This window comes from Dasypus novemcinctus, chromosome 2 (genome assembly GCF_030445035.2).
Source record: "Dasypus novemcinctus isolate mDasNov1 chromosome 2, mDasNov1.1.hap2, whole genome shotgun sequence".
NCBI lineage: Eukaryota > Metazoa > Chordata > Mammalia > Cingulata > Dasypodidae > Dasypus > Dasypus novemcinctus.
Window position 1 is genome coordinate 135,047,368 of NC_080674.1, and position 16,610 is coordinate 135,063,977.

At 34.4% G+C, this 16,610-nt stretch overlaps 1 protein-coding gene across 1 annotated transcript in view; it reads right to left on the bottom strand.

The window, feature by feature from the left end:
• The window catches only part of FBN2 (fibrillin 2), a 266,741-nt gene that overhangs the window by 11,451 nt on the left and 238,680 nt on the right, over positions 1 to 16,610 (bottom strand). The window contains exons 56-62 of the mRNA XM_058277993.2: positions 8,818 to 8,943; positions 7,218 to 7,424; positions 6,166 to 6,291; positions 5,023 to 5,145; positions 3,591 to 3,707; positions 2,818 to 2,946; positions 1,023 to 1,142 (exon numbers count right to left, since the gene is read on the bottom strand). Coding sequence (XP_058133976.1) covers positions 1,023 to 1,142; positions 2,818 to 2,946; positions 3,591 to 3,707; positions 5,023 to 5,145; positions 6,166 to 6,291; positions 7,218 to 7,424; positions 8,818 to 8,943 — 948 coding nt within the window. The remainder of the gene's footprint in view (positions 1 to 1,022; positions 1,143 to 2,817; positions 2,947 to 3,590; positions 3,708 to 5,022; positions 5,146 to 6,165; positions 6,292 to 7,217; positions 7,425 to 8,817; positions 8,944 to 16,610) is intronic.

Below are 16,610 nucleotides of genomic sequence, written 5' to 3' on the forward strand. Positions count from 1 at the left end.
CAGGAAGCCTGAATTCTCGCAGATGTTGGCAACCATCTTGCTCCAACACATGAAAATAGACTTTGGTGAGGGACGTAACTTATGCTTTATGGACTGGTATCTGTAAGCTCCTACCCCAAATAGATACCCTTTATAAAAACCAACCAATTTCTGGTATTTTGCATCAGCACCCCTTTGGCTGACTAGTACAGACCACAAAGGATAAAATCAGAATAATTAATTAGTGGATCACTCACAAATACCTGACTGTGGAATGACTTAAATTATTACTGAGAAAGAGGAAACAACCTACCACTTCTTTGCAGGTCCACTGTTCCCTCTTTGCTCAGCTATACCAGTATCTAACATCAAAATGTGTTGGGTGGCATGTCTATGAAGTGCATTCAAATGGAGCCAAGAAATTAGGCATATGCTAAATAAGTCAGTTAAAGAGAATAACATTCTCTCTGATCAATTTCTCCTTAAAAGTGGATTTCCCTTTTGTAAGGAAAAGAGTGGAATGCCTATGTACGTTATAGTACACACATGTCCTGCCAGGAGCTATCAACAGTATCTGCTGTAACTAGGTTCTTGTACAACTTTAAAATACTGCACATCCTTCATTTAACCCACATGACTGGAGAGCAGAGATGGACTGTCCTCATTAAGTCAATCTGAATTCCTTATAGATTTGTATGAGGGGGATGGATGGGTAATCAATCTTTCAATAGTAACTTACTGATAAAATGAAGAGGATACTTCTTCACACCATCTTTAGAGACTTAAAATTACCTCTAACAGAAATGGGAAATTTTAAAAGGTCTAGTGAATTACCATTTAGGTATTAAAAGTTGACTTTTTTTATTCTGGATATTTTCAAACAAATATCTTGTATAATGAATCCCCATGCATCAATCTTAAGTCTGGTTTTCAAGTTCTAGAATTCAAAGGCCATACTGAAAGTTTAACCTTTATTAATTATTCCTTTTACTCAGAGATACTTTGAATTGAGAAAAGTAGATTCTTTATAAATGAATACTCACCGACACACTGATTCCACTGGTAATGTTGAATATATCCTTGAGGGCAACCACATCTGTAGCCTCCCAGTATGTTCTGGCAGCCATGTTGACACCTATGGTTTCCATCGCATTCATCAACATCTGCAAAAAACAATCCCGGCAAAATCTTTATGCAACTTTTCCTCTTATTCTTAAATACATGACAAACAGCCTGGGGTTAATTATTATCAAATGAACAAATAAACAAACAGACAAACAAGACACACAGAGGCTGTGATTTTTCTAAGTCACAGGGTTATTAATAAGTGGTGGTGCAGAAGGATTCCGAGATAAGAAACCACCTCATTCTTGTGTTATCCACCGGAACTTGCCACATCAATGCTCTAAATAACTTCTTAATTTCAGGAAATCAACTATAGTAGCCACAAATTTTGTGCATTCTGGGAACATTAACTGTATGTGGTATGCTTTATTTGGTAAGAGATATAAATATATTTGTATCAGATTTTCCAACATTAGATTTAAAAGTCATTGATACCTAATCTTCACTTTAGGGAAGATACAAGCCCTATAAAAACATCTAAAAAATATAATAATTTTGCAAAAAAATTTTTTAATTAACATTCAAGATTGATTAGATGAAATCCCTTTTAAGTATTTGAATATGTTATTTTTAGAGAAGATGTGGTATTATTACACAAATGGAATAATTTCCTTGTTCATATATATGCATACTCTTTTGGAATGAAACTGAGGCTTTGATATCTATCCAAAAGGAGTGAAGTCAAATTGTCATGTCTGATGTGTGTCTAACAAATTTGTATGGATAATTAATAAATGGCATATTTTGTGGGTGGTCATGAGCTGAACTCACAGGAGGCAAGCAATCATGGGATCAAAACACTTTCAACGTTTCAATGGCATCAAAGAAACAATATAAAAATTGAAATGTTAAAAAAATTTTTTTGGCTGAAAAATAGGGATACATAGAAAAGTCCAAGATTCTTTCAAAGAGTAAGTTAAAATCTTTTTTTTGGGAATTCAAATTCATGTTTTTAAGATTAAAGAAGGATAGCTAAAACAGCATGAAAAAGCATATATTACATTATTATATAAAATATGAAAAAGATGAACATAGTTTCATAATCTTTGGCATGTGTATTTTGTAAAAACGCCCATCCTAACACATTTGTCTTACCATATACTAGTATTTGTGATGGAAACATATGGTATGTTATTGATCTTGGGCAGTTTCTTATTTTGTTCTCAATTGTTTCCTTGGACTTTGTAGAAAATAACTATAATAGGAGTGACTCATAGGAAGTACCCATATAAAATGGAAATATCCATCAGTTTTCACCAGAGTTTTCAGTACCTTTCTCCAATTCTCTATAATGATAGGTTTTCCTTTTACGTTTTACTCTTCCTCATGTAGATATCTTGAAACAAAAGCCAACTTTTCTTTTTCTGGTATACTCATACACTACTGTAAACATATTAGCAAGAGAACTACTTTTCAATTCAAATTTTCTTCAGATAAAAGTTAATTTATAACCAGAGAATTTCTGTTTTCTAAAATTCAAGTTTCCCTCTGCCCTCAAAATGACATATGAACATTTATGAACAAAAATCAAGTACAGGGCTATATTTTGTTAAATACTTTTGTGTGTATGGGGAGAAGACCTCAACCTCTCATTCAATGGCTTAGAAATTTAAATATATATATATATATACACACACATATATATATATATATATATATATATTCACATACATATCTGTATCAAACGAAGGACTTTTGAGCAAATAAACTCACCTTCACAGTTCAGTCCAGTGGCATCAAGAGAGAACCCCCTTTGGCATTCACAGCTGAAACTTCCGGGGGTGTTTTGACAGATTCCTTTTGCTCCACAAAGTGAAGGCTGAGACCCGCATTCATTGTTGTCTAGGAAAGCACAAAGGAAGGAGAGTGTCACACTTTCTAATTACTATATGATTTTAATTTCACTACATGAAGTAAAAACTGAAGTTTAAAAATCTCATTTTCATGTTATAAACATAGCATTTTAGGAAAATTGATACCAGAATTCATTATCACATTAAGGAGCAAAAGTAGAAAGAAACAGTAAATTTCAGGAGGTTCAGAATTAGAATTTATTTTGGGGCAATCGTGGATATGGTTTTAGGTACTAAAGGCTGAAAGGCTCTTAACACTATGTCTTCTTACATAAAACAACTCAAGTATATTAGCATGTCCTAAATGACAGTGAGCCTTTAATTATATTTTATCTGCCCACACACATGGGTATATTTAGAAAAGCAGTGCTTAGGACATAACTGCAGTGCTTGTGCCTGAGTTACAAGCCCTTTTCCCTTTGTTTACTGTCCTTGTGTAAAAAAAAAAAAAGCCTAAAACACTGAAACATTCCTTTTATGCCTATATTATTAGCAACTTTTTTAGACTACTAATTAGGAGGTATTGGTTCTAAATATAAGTCCTGGGACATTATTCCATTTATCATTTTTTAAGTACAATTTTTCTTAATCTACCAAAAGTTTCTAAAATTTCCCTTTGTAATTTTGTCTTACCAATACAAGCAGTGTGATGCTGTGTGAAGCCAGGGGGACATTTACAGGTAAATCCTCCCAGGGTGTTGACACAGAGGAACTGACAGTTATGTTGTTTGGTTTGACATTCATCAAGATCTGAAATTGAAGAAAGGCTGATAAAAAAACAGAACAGTTATCTGGCCAAGCATTCATTCTCATGAGCCCATAGGAGGTGGGATGTTCTTCCACAGTAATCTTATCTAGATTTTTGCAGGAAGTTTTATAGACTTCCATATATATTACCATAGTAATTACCATATTACTATGATAGGATGGGTAAGGCCACACATAACACACAATTTTCTTAAAAAAAGAAAGTGAATGTCTGAATCATAGTGGTTTCCATGAGCTGGTCTCAAAGGTTATGGTTCTTATATTTAATGCAATTTTGCCCTCAGCTGGTTATTTATTTGCATTAAAGGTGAGATAAATAAAGACCGAAGAGAATCTGGAAAGTGATCAAGGTTCTATCATAAACATTGAGTCAGATTTTCCAGACTGAAATGAAAAAACAAACACTCACTAATTCTAGAAGAAGCAAAAACATAGCACATACAATCCCAGTCATAAATTGTATTAATCTTTGGCTTCTACTAACAGAAAACTCAAAATCTGATTTGGATTACACTGAAACCTAAATTGTTAATACACTGGGAGAATGTATTAAAAATAAATTTACCAAGCAATATAAGATGTAAACATGACTATTTTATACCTTAACACACTTTAATGCCACTCATTTATAAACCATGTGCAACATTAGATTGACCCTTATTTGTTCACTCAATAGTCCAAGAGATAGCTCTACTTCTATTTTAATTTTATGTATTTCTTGGATATACAGCCCCACTTCATTGAGAATAATCTATATTTCAAAATTTAGTAAGACTGGAATTTCCTCAGTCCGTTAATTTTGTATTGATGAGGTTTTACTATAAAGTTGAATATGTGAATAGAGTGTGAAAATGAGTTTAATTATATAATTTAGCTTGACAATTATTTTGAATACAATATAAGCAAACCATTTAATTTACCCATTCATTTTAAATTTTATGCAGTTAGTATGCCGTAATGATAGCTTAGAGAAATGAAGTTTTAGGTCAGTAAACAATGTCTTTAAGGTCTTTGTTCCAATCTCTTACCTCACCCAAACTGTGTTTGATTTTATTTATTAAAAAATTGTGCCGTTTACTATAAGAAGCAAAATACTGTCTTTGGGAGTTTAATTTTCTCTGCTTCCATAATGAGTCCTTTGGTAGAAATGTCCTGAGTAATAAAATGGCCCACACGAAGGTACATTTTAATGAAGGTTATGCAAATGGTAAAATGATGATCTAATGATGATCTAATATTTGAAACTGAAAAGAACAGAGTTAGCCAAGGGTCGCAGTATCAGAAACTCCTCCCTCACCTTTGCAAGTCTTGCCATCCTCTTGTAGGACATACCCCCGTGGACACGAACACTGATAGCTCCCCTCGGTGTTCTTGCAGATGAAGTTGCATGGTTTTGGGGACTGGGAACATTCATCAAGATCTAAATAAAAGGGGTGTGAAGATTAATTTCCCAGTTAAAAGAAATAACCAGCCTCTTTCCTCCCTCCATACTTCCACTTCATTCTTTTTACTTTTCTTCTTCAACTTAAAAGGAAAAGAGCTAAAAAGAGAAATGATACAGAGTATTTTTCTCTAAAGTTACACACTGGTTTACTTTATTGATCAGTTTACAGTTCATGGATAAATACTTCAATAGCCAGATAACTGTTCGGGTTTAAAATAATCCACTGAATTGCTAAGAGAATGCTGAAAGCTCATGACTAGTAGGCTGTGTTCTAGTACTCCCATGCCCTTTTATTCCTACCATTTGAATTGGATGCTTACTAAGAGTCAGTTCACTTGTTCTCACCTTTTTATGCTGTTACATAATTTAACAGAATATCATAGAAACTGATAAAATATGAAGGAGAAAGTAGATGTCTTTTTCTTTAATGAAAACTAAGTTGAAGTTTTGGAAAGATTTCAATAAAGGTAAGTTCTCTCCCATTTCCCTCAACTGTCATAGAATGGTGTGGATGAGGAAAAAAATTAAATGAGGAAAAGAAATTGTAAAAACATAAAAGGTTTAGATGCTGAGATTGCTTGGCCACTGGAAATTGTGGATTATGCTTAATTGGTCTACTTTATGCCAAAAAAAAAATGATGAGGATCAAGCAAAAAGTATTTTCTCTCTACACAAACACACAACTCCACAATCAAAAGAATGACAAAAATATGCTGATGTGTTTTAAGTGAAAATATAAAAAGTATCATTTTATAATTTTTGTGCTTCCCTGATAAAACAGACTTTTTGATTAATCAAATAGTTCAGGAGCCCACAGTGCTGGACGAAGAGGGCAAATTACTATGCTATTAAGAACCATGTTCTTAAGAGGAGTGGTATCATTTTAACAAAATGTACATTCCAAAGGTCCATAGTAAAGTAACTCTGTTGACAGTTAAGTGACTTGCAGGAAGCACAAGCTGACAACGCCCCAGGCGTGGTGGTGCTTCGCCTTACCTACACAAGCGGTCCCGCTGATGTCTGTGGTGTAGCCGACCTTGCAGAAGCACCGGAATGAGCCCATGGTATTGATGCACTGACCATTCGTGCAGAGGTTTGGCATGACCTTACATTCGTCAATATCTGCAGACCCAAAATAACCAACTGGAAGTTAATATATCTATGCCAGCTTGAAATTGGTTAGAAACTAAGGGAAATTAATGAACTGAGGTGTGATGACTAGTGACCAATATTCTTAACAGTGCTGGGATATCTTTTCATCAGTCACATGAATGGCCAATGTGAAAAGGAAAGAAAAAAATAACCTAATGTGAGGGGAAAAAAATAAATAAATGAAGGAAGACTATATTGAAAGCCCTGTTTAAAACTACTCAATTTTGTAATCTAAGAATCAATTTTGGGGGGGAATAGAGAAAGCTACCTTTCTGAAGTTCAACTAAATTGGAATTGGTGATAAGTTTTCCATGGATTAGCCTCAACTTCTCACTGTATTAGACTCTGAAAAAAGGGTTTCATTAGCAAAGCAATCATGTACAGAATGGGGAATCTGTATAGGAATGGAGGAAAATGGTATTTTTCAGGACATTGATATATTAATTATTTCTATAAGTGAAAAACACTACTAAGTTATGAGACTTGTTAATTCATAAATACATTGAGAACAGAATGAATTCCTGTGCATACTCAAAACAAGCAAACAGTATTTATTTAAATAAAGCAAGTATAGTTGGGTGGTTTTAAGTATGGCCTTTGGGGACAGACAGACATATTCCATTCCTGAGTCCATTCCTTAAAAAAGTATTATTCTGGACATTGTGCTTTAGTTTCCTCACCTGTTAAAATTGGAGTAAGAATAAATTCTATTTCTCAGGTTTTATAGAAAGATTAAATCTTCAAAGTCTCTAAAGCATTGAAAAATTATTCACTGCACATGTACAAACACACATATATATTTCAACGATTATTATTTTATCATTTTAAACATTCTCCTTCAATTTAATCCAAATTAATGAAGTTGATAATATGTGTGAGTTGCCTCAGCTTCTTACCCCTTCCATCAGTGGTGTATCCTGGGCCGTGAGGACATGTCTTTTTGTACTGGGTCGTTCCAGGAAGTGGGCAAAGCTCACACTGGTGGCCCCAGCCTCGCCCACCATCACAGCAGCATTCTGACTTTGTCACAAGATTGCGGCTGCTGGATGCCATCTGGCACATTGTCTGCAGTACCTCTGCAAAGCAGAGTCCCTGTCGATTGTCTGAAATGATGATGAAGAAAATAAGCAAAGTTGTCTTTTTCATTAGGCTGGTTTTCCAGTTCAACAGGACCATCAATAACTTTCCTTCTTAGCAATTATTTTTTTAAAAGATAATATTCTTTTATATGAATGGACACACTGCCCAAGACAGTGTAACGATTATAAAGTTTTATTGAAGGTAAGTATATACAGCACTCTTTCACTACATACAGTTTATTAGATTTATCAAAAAGTAATTCTATATTTTAGAGGGCTATTTTTTCTTCTTCAATCCATCAGTAACTAAAGGATAGTTCATCACCTTTCCTATAGAATCCAAATGAAAGGGAAATCAAATCAAATGACTTTCCTTTAAATAAGCAAACTAATATCAAGATTTGTTTTTTAAAAGCAAATCCTAGACTATGTTGAGCTTGACGCATAATCAACCTAATCTTTTGTATTTTCTACATGTAAAAGAGTATTCAAACATTTGGACTAATTAGATACACCTGTAATAAAAAATAAAGGGATTTTTCTCATATAAATAAGAGAAAGAATTCTTTAATATGGCTCTATGAACCATATATAATAAAGTGTTTAAAACACAAATAGAAAAATATACTTTCTATGTAGGTTATCTTCTTTTTTTTTTAATCTCCTAAAAGCCTGGTTGTTAGTAAAGGTCTAGATTGAAGACAAAAATAAACAAAATATATTTTCTTGATTAAAATTTCCTGGGATTTGAAGCAGATGACATCATGGTGAGCAAAGTTCAGTATACTTGAAAAACATGTTCTTTCTGTGCCAAATCAAATGAGTCAAACAGCTTAAGAAATGCTCATCTTTATTTACCTTAAGTTTTACTACTCCATAATTTTACACCTGTTCATAATGAAATAAAAGTGGTTTGTACAATATGCATTTTACATTAAAATATATCATAATGCCTGAGATTTTCAGTTTCTACAAGAAAATATTATTAAGACATTTTTTTTCTGTGTATAAAACAAAAATTAACCTTCACTACAGTTTGAAAATGTGGCATTTACTTTGCATTAATATCAGCATAGCTTACCTCATATCACAAATATTTTCTTTTGGAATTAAATCATTCCCTGATGTAAGTTTTACTGACTTACTCAAGTCGCATTTTCCACAGAACTTAATTAATCTTAATTTTGGAATTTTTCCCTAAGGGATTGTATTTTACATGACATATAGGTAAGCATACAACACACACATGCACAAATATGTCATTTTAATAGATGTGTGCCTTTAGAAGGAGGGATGTGGATTACTCAGATTGGGCAATCTATTTAGCAGACAAAGATATGCAGAGAGAGCACTTTTGTGATGTATTCATAAAACATGTTTTGTTTGCTAAATAAAATATACTTGTATAGCCACTTACCAAGGCACTCAGTGCCCGAGGAACTTGATTGGAATCCTTCATTACACTCACATCTATAGCTTCCAATAATGTTAACACAACGCCCATTTTCACAGATTCCTGGTTTGGTCCTGCATTCATTTTCATCTTTAGAAAAACAATGTGAATAATGAGCGGACTGGATGGGAAGTGGATGTGGCTCAGACGATAGAGCATCTGCCTACCATATAGGAGGTCCAGGGTTTGGTACCCAGGGCCTCCTGGCCTGTGTGGTGAAGCTGGCCCACATGCAGTGCTGCTGTGCACAAGGAGTGCCGTGCCACACAGGGGTTCCCCCCACATAAGGATGTCCCATGCACAAGGAGTGTGCCCTGCAAGGAGAGCCACTCCACACAAAAAAAGTGCAGCCTGCCCATGAGTGGCGCTGCACACACGGAGAGCTGATGTAGCAAAGAGAGACACAGATTCCCAGTGCAGCTGACAAGAATGCAAGTGGACATGGTAGAATACACAGCAAATGGACATAGAGAGCATACAATGGGGGAAGGGGAGTAAAAAACATAAACCTTAAAAAAAATAAGCAGACTGTAAAATTGTTACATATAAATTATCTTCTAATGGGTTATATCCTATTTCAAACTTCACCAACATACTAATCGCAGGTGAATCCTGATTTATTTTTAACTTTGCTTTATACTCTTGGGTGGGTTCTTTTGTAACATAGTGTTTCTTCTCTTCTTTTCTCCTATGCAGATGGGGTGGGGTTTGATGGCAAATTGGAAAAACTGGTCTCCAAAAGGGATAGGTTTGCCCTGAAAGACCAGACAAGAAGGAATTTTGGGGTCATGGATGTCAGTTTATGTGATATTAGAAAGAGGCTGGGTGTGTGCATGTGGGGTGGGTGTGAAGGGTGGGGAAGAGGGTAAAAGCCACACAGGCGTGGATAAAGGACAAGCTCTCAGGCAGGCTTTCAGCAGAGGCACAGGAGCAGCTATGGTTCATGAGGGCAGCTAGCAGGAGAGGGACTCTGGGTATTGCTCTTTTAGTTGATGATAAATAAATAAGTCCATTAGAACAAAATCGTTTCATCAGAATTTCCTATATCCTTACTTATTGTGCCTATTTGATATTTTGCACATTTTGTTGAGGTTTTTCGAAGTTATCTTCCTAGGAACATACTAGAGCTCATAATGATAACATGATTTTGATAAATGAATCTGTTCATCTCAATACTTTTCCGTTTTTAACCTTAAATTTTACTGGCATTTATTTTTGCAACATATACTTTCTTTTTAATAGCATTTACCTAACCCTTTCACCCTTTCTTTCAGTCTATTGCACATTTTTATGTAGATCCATTTCTTGTAAAAGGCACATCCCCGAATTTAAAAAGAATTTTTAAAAATACATTTAACTTTTAACCGGCAATTTAAATTGGTTACTGATATATTTGGATCATTGCCTGTAATTTTATATTGTGTTTTATTTACATTTATCATGTAATTTTCTCTTCCATCTCTTGATATTTTTTACATCAGTCTAGTTTTCTAGGCTCTACCCTGCCCCCAACTCATGTTTGGGAAGTTACACATCCTCTTTCTATTCCTTTAGTGGTAATCATTAAGTAATTTCAACACGCACTCTTAATAACTACTTTTCTATCAATGTCAAGATATATATGTTTTTGAAGTTTCTGGCATTGGCATGGATATAATTTGCTGTCTTTCTGTCCTACCTCCCAGGTTTCTGTGAATTACAAATTTTGGTTATGAGGAATAGTTTTTCATGTCTGCCATAAACATCTATTTTGACTAAATAATGAGGTTTACTGTTTTTTTCCCTCCTCACCATTGTTTGATGTGTACTATTACCTTCTCTTGGATAAAAAAAAAACAATGGAGAATGGAGCCTGGCAATTATTTCAGAAAGGTATGTGGGTGGTAAATAATCTAAACTTTCATTTCTGACAATGTCTTTGCTTGTTTGTTTTTTACATTTGGGTACAGAATTTCAGCTCAAAACTATTTTCCCATATTATGTATTAAAAGTATTGCTCTATTGTTTTCTTTTATTCAGTTACTGTTCATTTGTAGATAATTTTGTTTTTCTGTCTGGAAGATTAAGGATTTTCACTCTGCTCTTAGTGTCCTGAAGAAGTTTATCACAATGGTTCTTGGTGTAGATATTTTCTCCTTTTTAGGAGAAAAGAAACATGAAATTTTAAAGCATACACAAAAGTAGTGAGCTAAATTATAGGTTTTTAAGAATTTGCGTTTGTTATTCTACTCAAGAATATATAAGTCTGTCCTCTACATCTGATCGTAACCCTAATGTCACTTGCCTTTATTTATGATTTGTATTTTTTTTAGCTGTCAGAATTACTTTTTTTTTTTAAGAAAGGCTCTCACTGCCTGAGTTCTTCCATGTGTTCTGATGTGTAATGTAGCTTTTACCATGGATTACTTTTGCTTTACTATTTTCGGCCCTGAGAATGACTAAGAGAAGTTGGGGGAAAAAAATCTTGATTTTTTTTTTCTACTTTGTAAGTAAATTTCTTTTTCTTCTTGGATACCTACAGAATTTGTTTTTTTTTTTTTTCTTTCCTTTTTATGTTTTTTTGGCTGTTTATAAAATGTATAACTTCACCAGGCTGTTTATGAAATGTATAACTAATGTAATATTGCACCACCTATGTAATTCTGATTGAAAGCATTCCACCTTCTCTCTTTTGACAGTACCTAGACTCCATCAGGATTACCAATTACTACTCTCTCTTCATTGTCAGTAAGTCCGGTCAGACACTCACTTCCCTCCATGCCTATACCTGAGCAGGACGATATGCTAGAGAAAAACGACAGAACCTGGACAGGTCTCATTCATGACTCAAATCTCAACTTCATATTTAATCCTCCCATACCACCCTCCTTTACTTCCTAGTATGTTCATGCTCCTACTTTCTAAAACGGCTGCTACACATTAAGAAAATAACTCTCATCTGTCTGTGCTCGCACCTAAAACCTTTCATCCTGTTTTCATGGGATGAATATCTTTGGTTTTTCTTATAATCAGTCCTTCCACTTGTACTCTGAATTGTCTTCCATGATTTCACAATTATCCCTTATCACTCTTGATTCCTTTTCAATGAATTATTATCCTCAAAATACATTCTCTACTAACTTACATCTTAAAAAACAATCTCCTCCCTCGTTCACATATGACCTGTTCAGCTATTGTACATATTTTGCTTACCTTGAGAGCAAAATTTCTTGGAAGAGTAATCTCTAGTTGTTATTTCCACTTTCTCACCTCTGATCTTTCCTTAAACCACTTATTCTAATCCTCCTCTGAAACTGCCTCTGAGAAGGTGACCAAATCTACTTATCACTTCTCTGTCTTTACCTTATTCTACTTCTCAGAACCATTATCCACAACTAACCATACCTTAAACTTCCTGAACAACCTGTTCTTTTGATTTCTATGACACCACACTGACATTGATAACTTTCTACCTGGCTGGCTACTCTTTTTCTGTTTCCTAAATATATTTAGTCACTATAAACGTTGGAGTGCCTCAGAACTCAGCCACAGGTTCTTCTGTTTCTCTCTCTGTCCTCTCTCTAGGTGATTTTATCCAAACCCATACTTTTAGAGACTCTTATTTGCTGGCAACTATAAAGCTCCAATGTATCTCTGTACTTGAAGTTACCACTTAAAAGCATATATATATATAACATATTTCAAACAGAACTTTTATTTTTCAGCTCCCTTAACCTGTTTCTTCCAGGCTTTTCCATAATAGTAAATAGTAGCATCATCTAATCAGTTATTCAGGTAAAAATCCTAGGTGTCGTCTTGTATACTTTTCTTCTTTTCTCTAAAATATATTCTGAATTCTTCACCCCTCATCCACACTGCTATGGCCCTAATCTAAGCCTCCTTTCTTTCTTAGCCAGATGATTATAATAGCCATCTAAAGGAAATCCCTGCTTCTACACATGTAAAATGAATTACCTACACAGCAGTCAGAAAAAAATATATATATATTTTAAAGATTTATTTATTTTCCCCCTCTCCTTCCTTTTTCTGCTCTCTGTGTCCATTCGCTGTGTATTCTTCTGTGTCTGCTTGTATTCTCATTGGGTGCCTCTGGGAACCAAGCCTGGGACCTTCCAGAGTGGGAGAGATGTACTCAATCACTTGCACCACCTCAGCTCCCTGGTCTGCTGTGTCTCTTATTATCTTTCCTCTATGTCTCTTCTTGTTGCATCATCTTGCTGCACCAGCTCTCCATGTGGGCCAGCACTCCTGCATGGAGGCAGCACTCCTGTGCAGGGGTAGCACTCCGCATGGGCCAGCTCACCACACGTGCCAGCTTGCCTTCACCAGGAGGCCCCAGGTATTGAACCCTGGGCCTCCTATATGGTAGACGGGAGCCCAATTGCTTGAGCCACATCCGCTTCCCTAGAACTCCTGAATAATGTAAATTAGGGCAATAACAACAACAACAACAACAACTAACACCTAAGTGAGATTTTACTATATGCCAAGCACTGTACATAAACTCACTAATGTTAATCCTCACAGCGACCCTAAGAGGAAGTGTTCTCATTATTCCTGCTTGTGTTTAGATGGGGAATTTGAGGCGCAGAGTTTAGCTAACCTAACATCACAAAGTTAATAGATAATGAAACTAGATTTTTCATATTTATAGTCCTCTCCATGGTCAATTCTCTGAGGCACCCTGATATAATGCACTTAGCACAAACCAAACTCTTTACCAGGGTCTGCAGTGCCCTTGCCTACCAGTGGCCCTCACTTCATGCCACACTCATCCTAGCACAAACTCTAGCTATAATGACCTTCATTCTTGCCTTAGGGACCTTTGCTTTTGCTAATTTCCCTATTTTTCATTTCTAGGTGCCAGGTCATATGTCACCTCATTGGAGAAGCCTTCTTTGAAAATGTATCCTAAAGTAGATCCCACTTAATCACTAAATCTTATTTTCCTAAAAGACTTACAACTATATGAAATTATTATGTTAGCTTGCTTCTTTGTTTGCTGTCTGTTATCCCCTACCAGAATTTCTTGAGAGCAGAGGATCTTTCCATCTAGTACTTTGCTGTATACCCAGCATCTAAAACATAGTAGTTCAATAAATATATAATTGAGTAAATGAAAGATTATTCTGAAACAGTTTTCCATGGTGCAGTATGCTCTTTTGATCTTCACATTTAAATAACTTCCACAAGAATGTCTTCTACAAATACCCAAATATATTTGAGTATTATTTTATTTGCTCAGTTTTGTTTTTTTTCAGGGACTTCAATTATGCACCTATTGGATCTTCTTTGTCTTCCACCTCTTATCATCTTATCAGCCATTCCATATTTGTATTTCTGACTGTTTTCAGCCCATCTTACTTTTTATGACTTCTAATGTGACTTTAATTCCTGTGATAGTTTTGTTTTATTTATTTCTTGAGCTTTCCTGGCTCCTTATTTCTTGATATCATTTTATCTTCTTTTCCAGTTTCTTTTATCTATTGAAATTTTCATTAGTGAGTTCTCTTAGGGATTAAAACTTTTTCTAAACTATTCTTCTATTTCCTGAGATGTCTATATCTTTTATATTCATTTATACCTCTTTTCCCCTGGTATGTATTCAGTGGTCTCAGACGAAGGTATTATTCATCTTTGATCAAGTTTCTCTAACTCAGCTATTTGCTGAAGGACAATGTAGCAGATAGTCACTGGTGCTGAACTGGGCATAATTTACAGTTTCAATTCATATTTGTTATTCTTTCACCAAATCTGTTATACTTTCTGACCATGGGGCATGTACTCTCAGGTTTTCAAGTAATTTAGGAGGTCAATATGGCTCTGAGTAAAGTTTTTTAAGTCTTAGACTTAAGTCAATACGTTCTGGTAACTGCTTCTTCACCTCTTATTTTTCCTGCCTTACCTCTAGCAGCCTTCATGTCTAGGGGACTAGTTAGTTAAGACCTAAAAAGCTTGTCACTATGTTTTCTCCTTCAATTCTGCCTGTCTTGGCATTGCAGTGTAAAACTGGATTTCTAAAAAAAACATTTTATCTTCTCATTGACTACCTAGGTCCCTACTATATTCAAAGATAGTTGGGTGAACCTTTCTAAATCGGGACAGTTACTTTTAGAGAAATTTGTATTCTGCTAAAGTTGAAAGAAGAATCTCCCATTCTCTCAGCATCTTCTGTATTTTTGGTTGAAATTTTAGGGCATTTAAATGGTGTTCTTTGGAGTTCATAGTTGTGACAGTGTCCTTGTTTAAACTAAGATGGTTTAAAGTATCTTATCCTATATATTTAAAATCTTCTTGGAATGGAAGTAACAAATTTTTATTCCATAATCTTTAAAGTAAGACTTTCTTCTCTTTAGTTACATTTAAAAATGTATTCTCTTGACATTTTCATTAAAATGTATGATCTTGGTTAAATTTTTATATTTAGTAATTTCTCCACTCATTTATTTATTTGTTCATTTAAGAAATACCTAATTGAGGCATAATATATCACATGGTCAAGTCTCCATCCCTGATTAAGTTTACAGACATTTTAACTTTCCTGTATAACCTTAATTTCTATTGCAAGTGACATTTTGTGGTAATTTTGTTATATTCCAATTTTATGTACTCAGAATTTTTATTGATTTCTTTGTGACTTTATCATTCATCCTAACATTTGTAAACACTTTTAATTTATAAAGATATTTCACTGTTTATTATAGAATTTCTAATTGAAAAAACATGCTGCCTGCAAAAAATGAAACATCTCTACAAAAAGTACTGATGATCAAAAAAAAAGTTAGCAAAAGTTTCAGTTACCAGCATAATATAATGAAAAGCTTGAGGATCAGAAAATTTTAGAACCTGGAACTTTTATAATATCTTTTAAAAATGAAAAATTACAAATGTATAATGGTACCCTGGGTATTTTCTTTGAAAAGCTAAGATCATAGGGTCATAGAAAATTTTGTGCCTGACACAGAATCATGCAACCAGGTTTTTCTAAGTGTAGAGATGAGGAAACTGAGGCACAGGGAATTAGGTCACTTTCCAATTATTCAGATCATTTCTGGAAGATGCAGGACAAGAAACCTGCACTAACCTCTAACCTCAATTATCTTCTATGGAGATAAACTCTTCTATGAATTGGGAGTTTATCTTTCTAAATCTCTTCCTATATAGTTACTTGCTTGCTTATGTACTCAAAGAAAACATATGGTATTATTTATAATTTTATTTCAAATATAACTTAGTGCATATATTGTTCTATAATTACATGCTTAGACTTTTAACTGCTGTATAATATTTTATAGCACATGAATATGCTATGATTTATTTACCTATCCTCCTATCAAGGACATTTAGTTTGTTGTCTAATTTTTTTCTTTTTACTAGACAAATTATAGTGGACGACTTTGTATTTGTCTTCTGTGATATATTCACATTTTTAAAAACAGCTTTATTGAGATATAATTTCCATGCCATAAAGCTCACTTATTTTAATTGCACAATTCAGTGATCTAGTAAATTAAAGAGCTATGGCACTATAACCACAAGTCAGTTTTTAGAACCTTTCCATCACCCTCAAAAGATCCCTAGCACCTGTTTGTAGTCACTCTCCATTCTGACTCCTAGCCCCAGGCAAAATTAAACTTATAGACTAATTCCTAAGAAATCATATTCTTATTTTGGTATTTCCTCCCAAATGAGAGACTTTTAGTAATACTCAAAATCCTTTAAAAATATATATAGGTGCTGACGTTTCGGGAGGATAC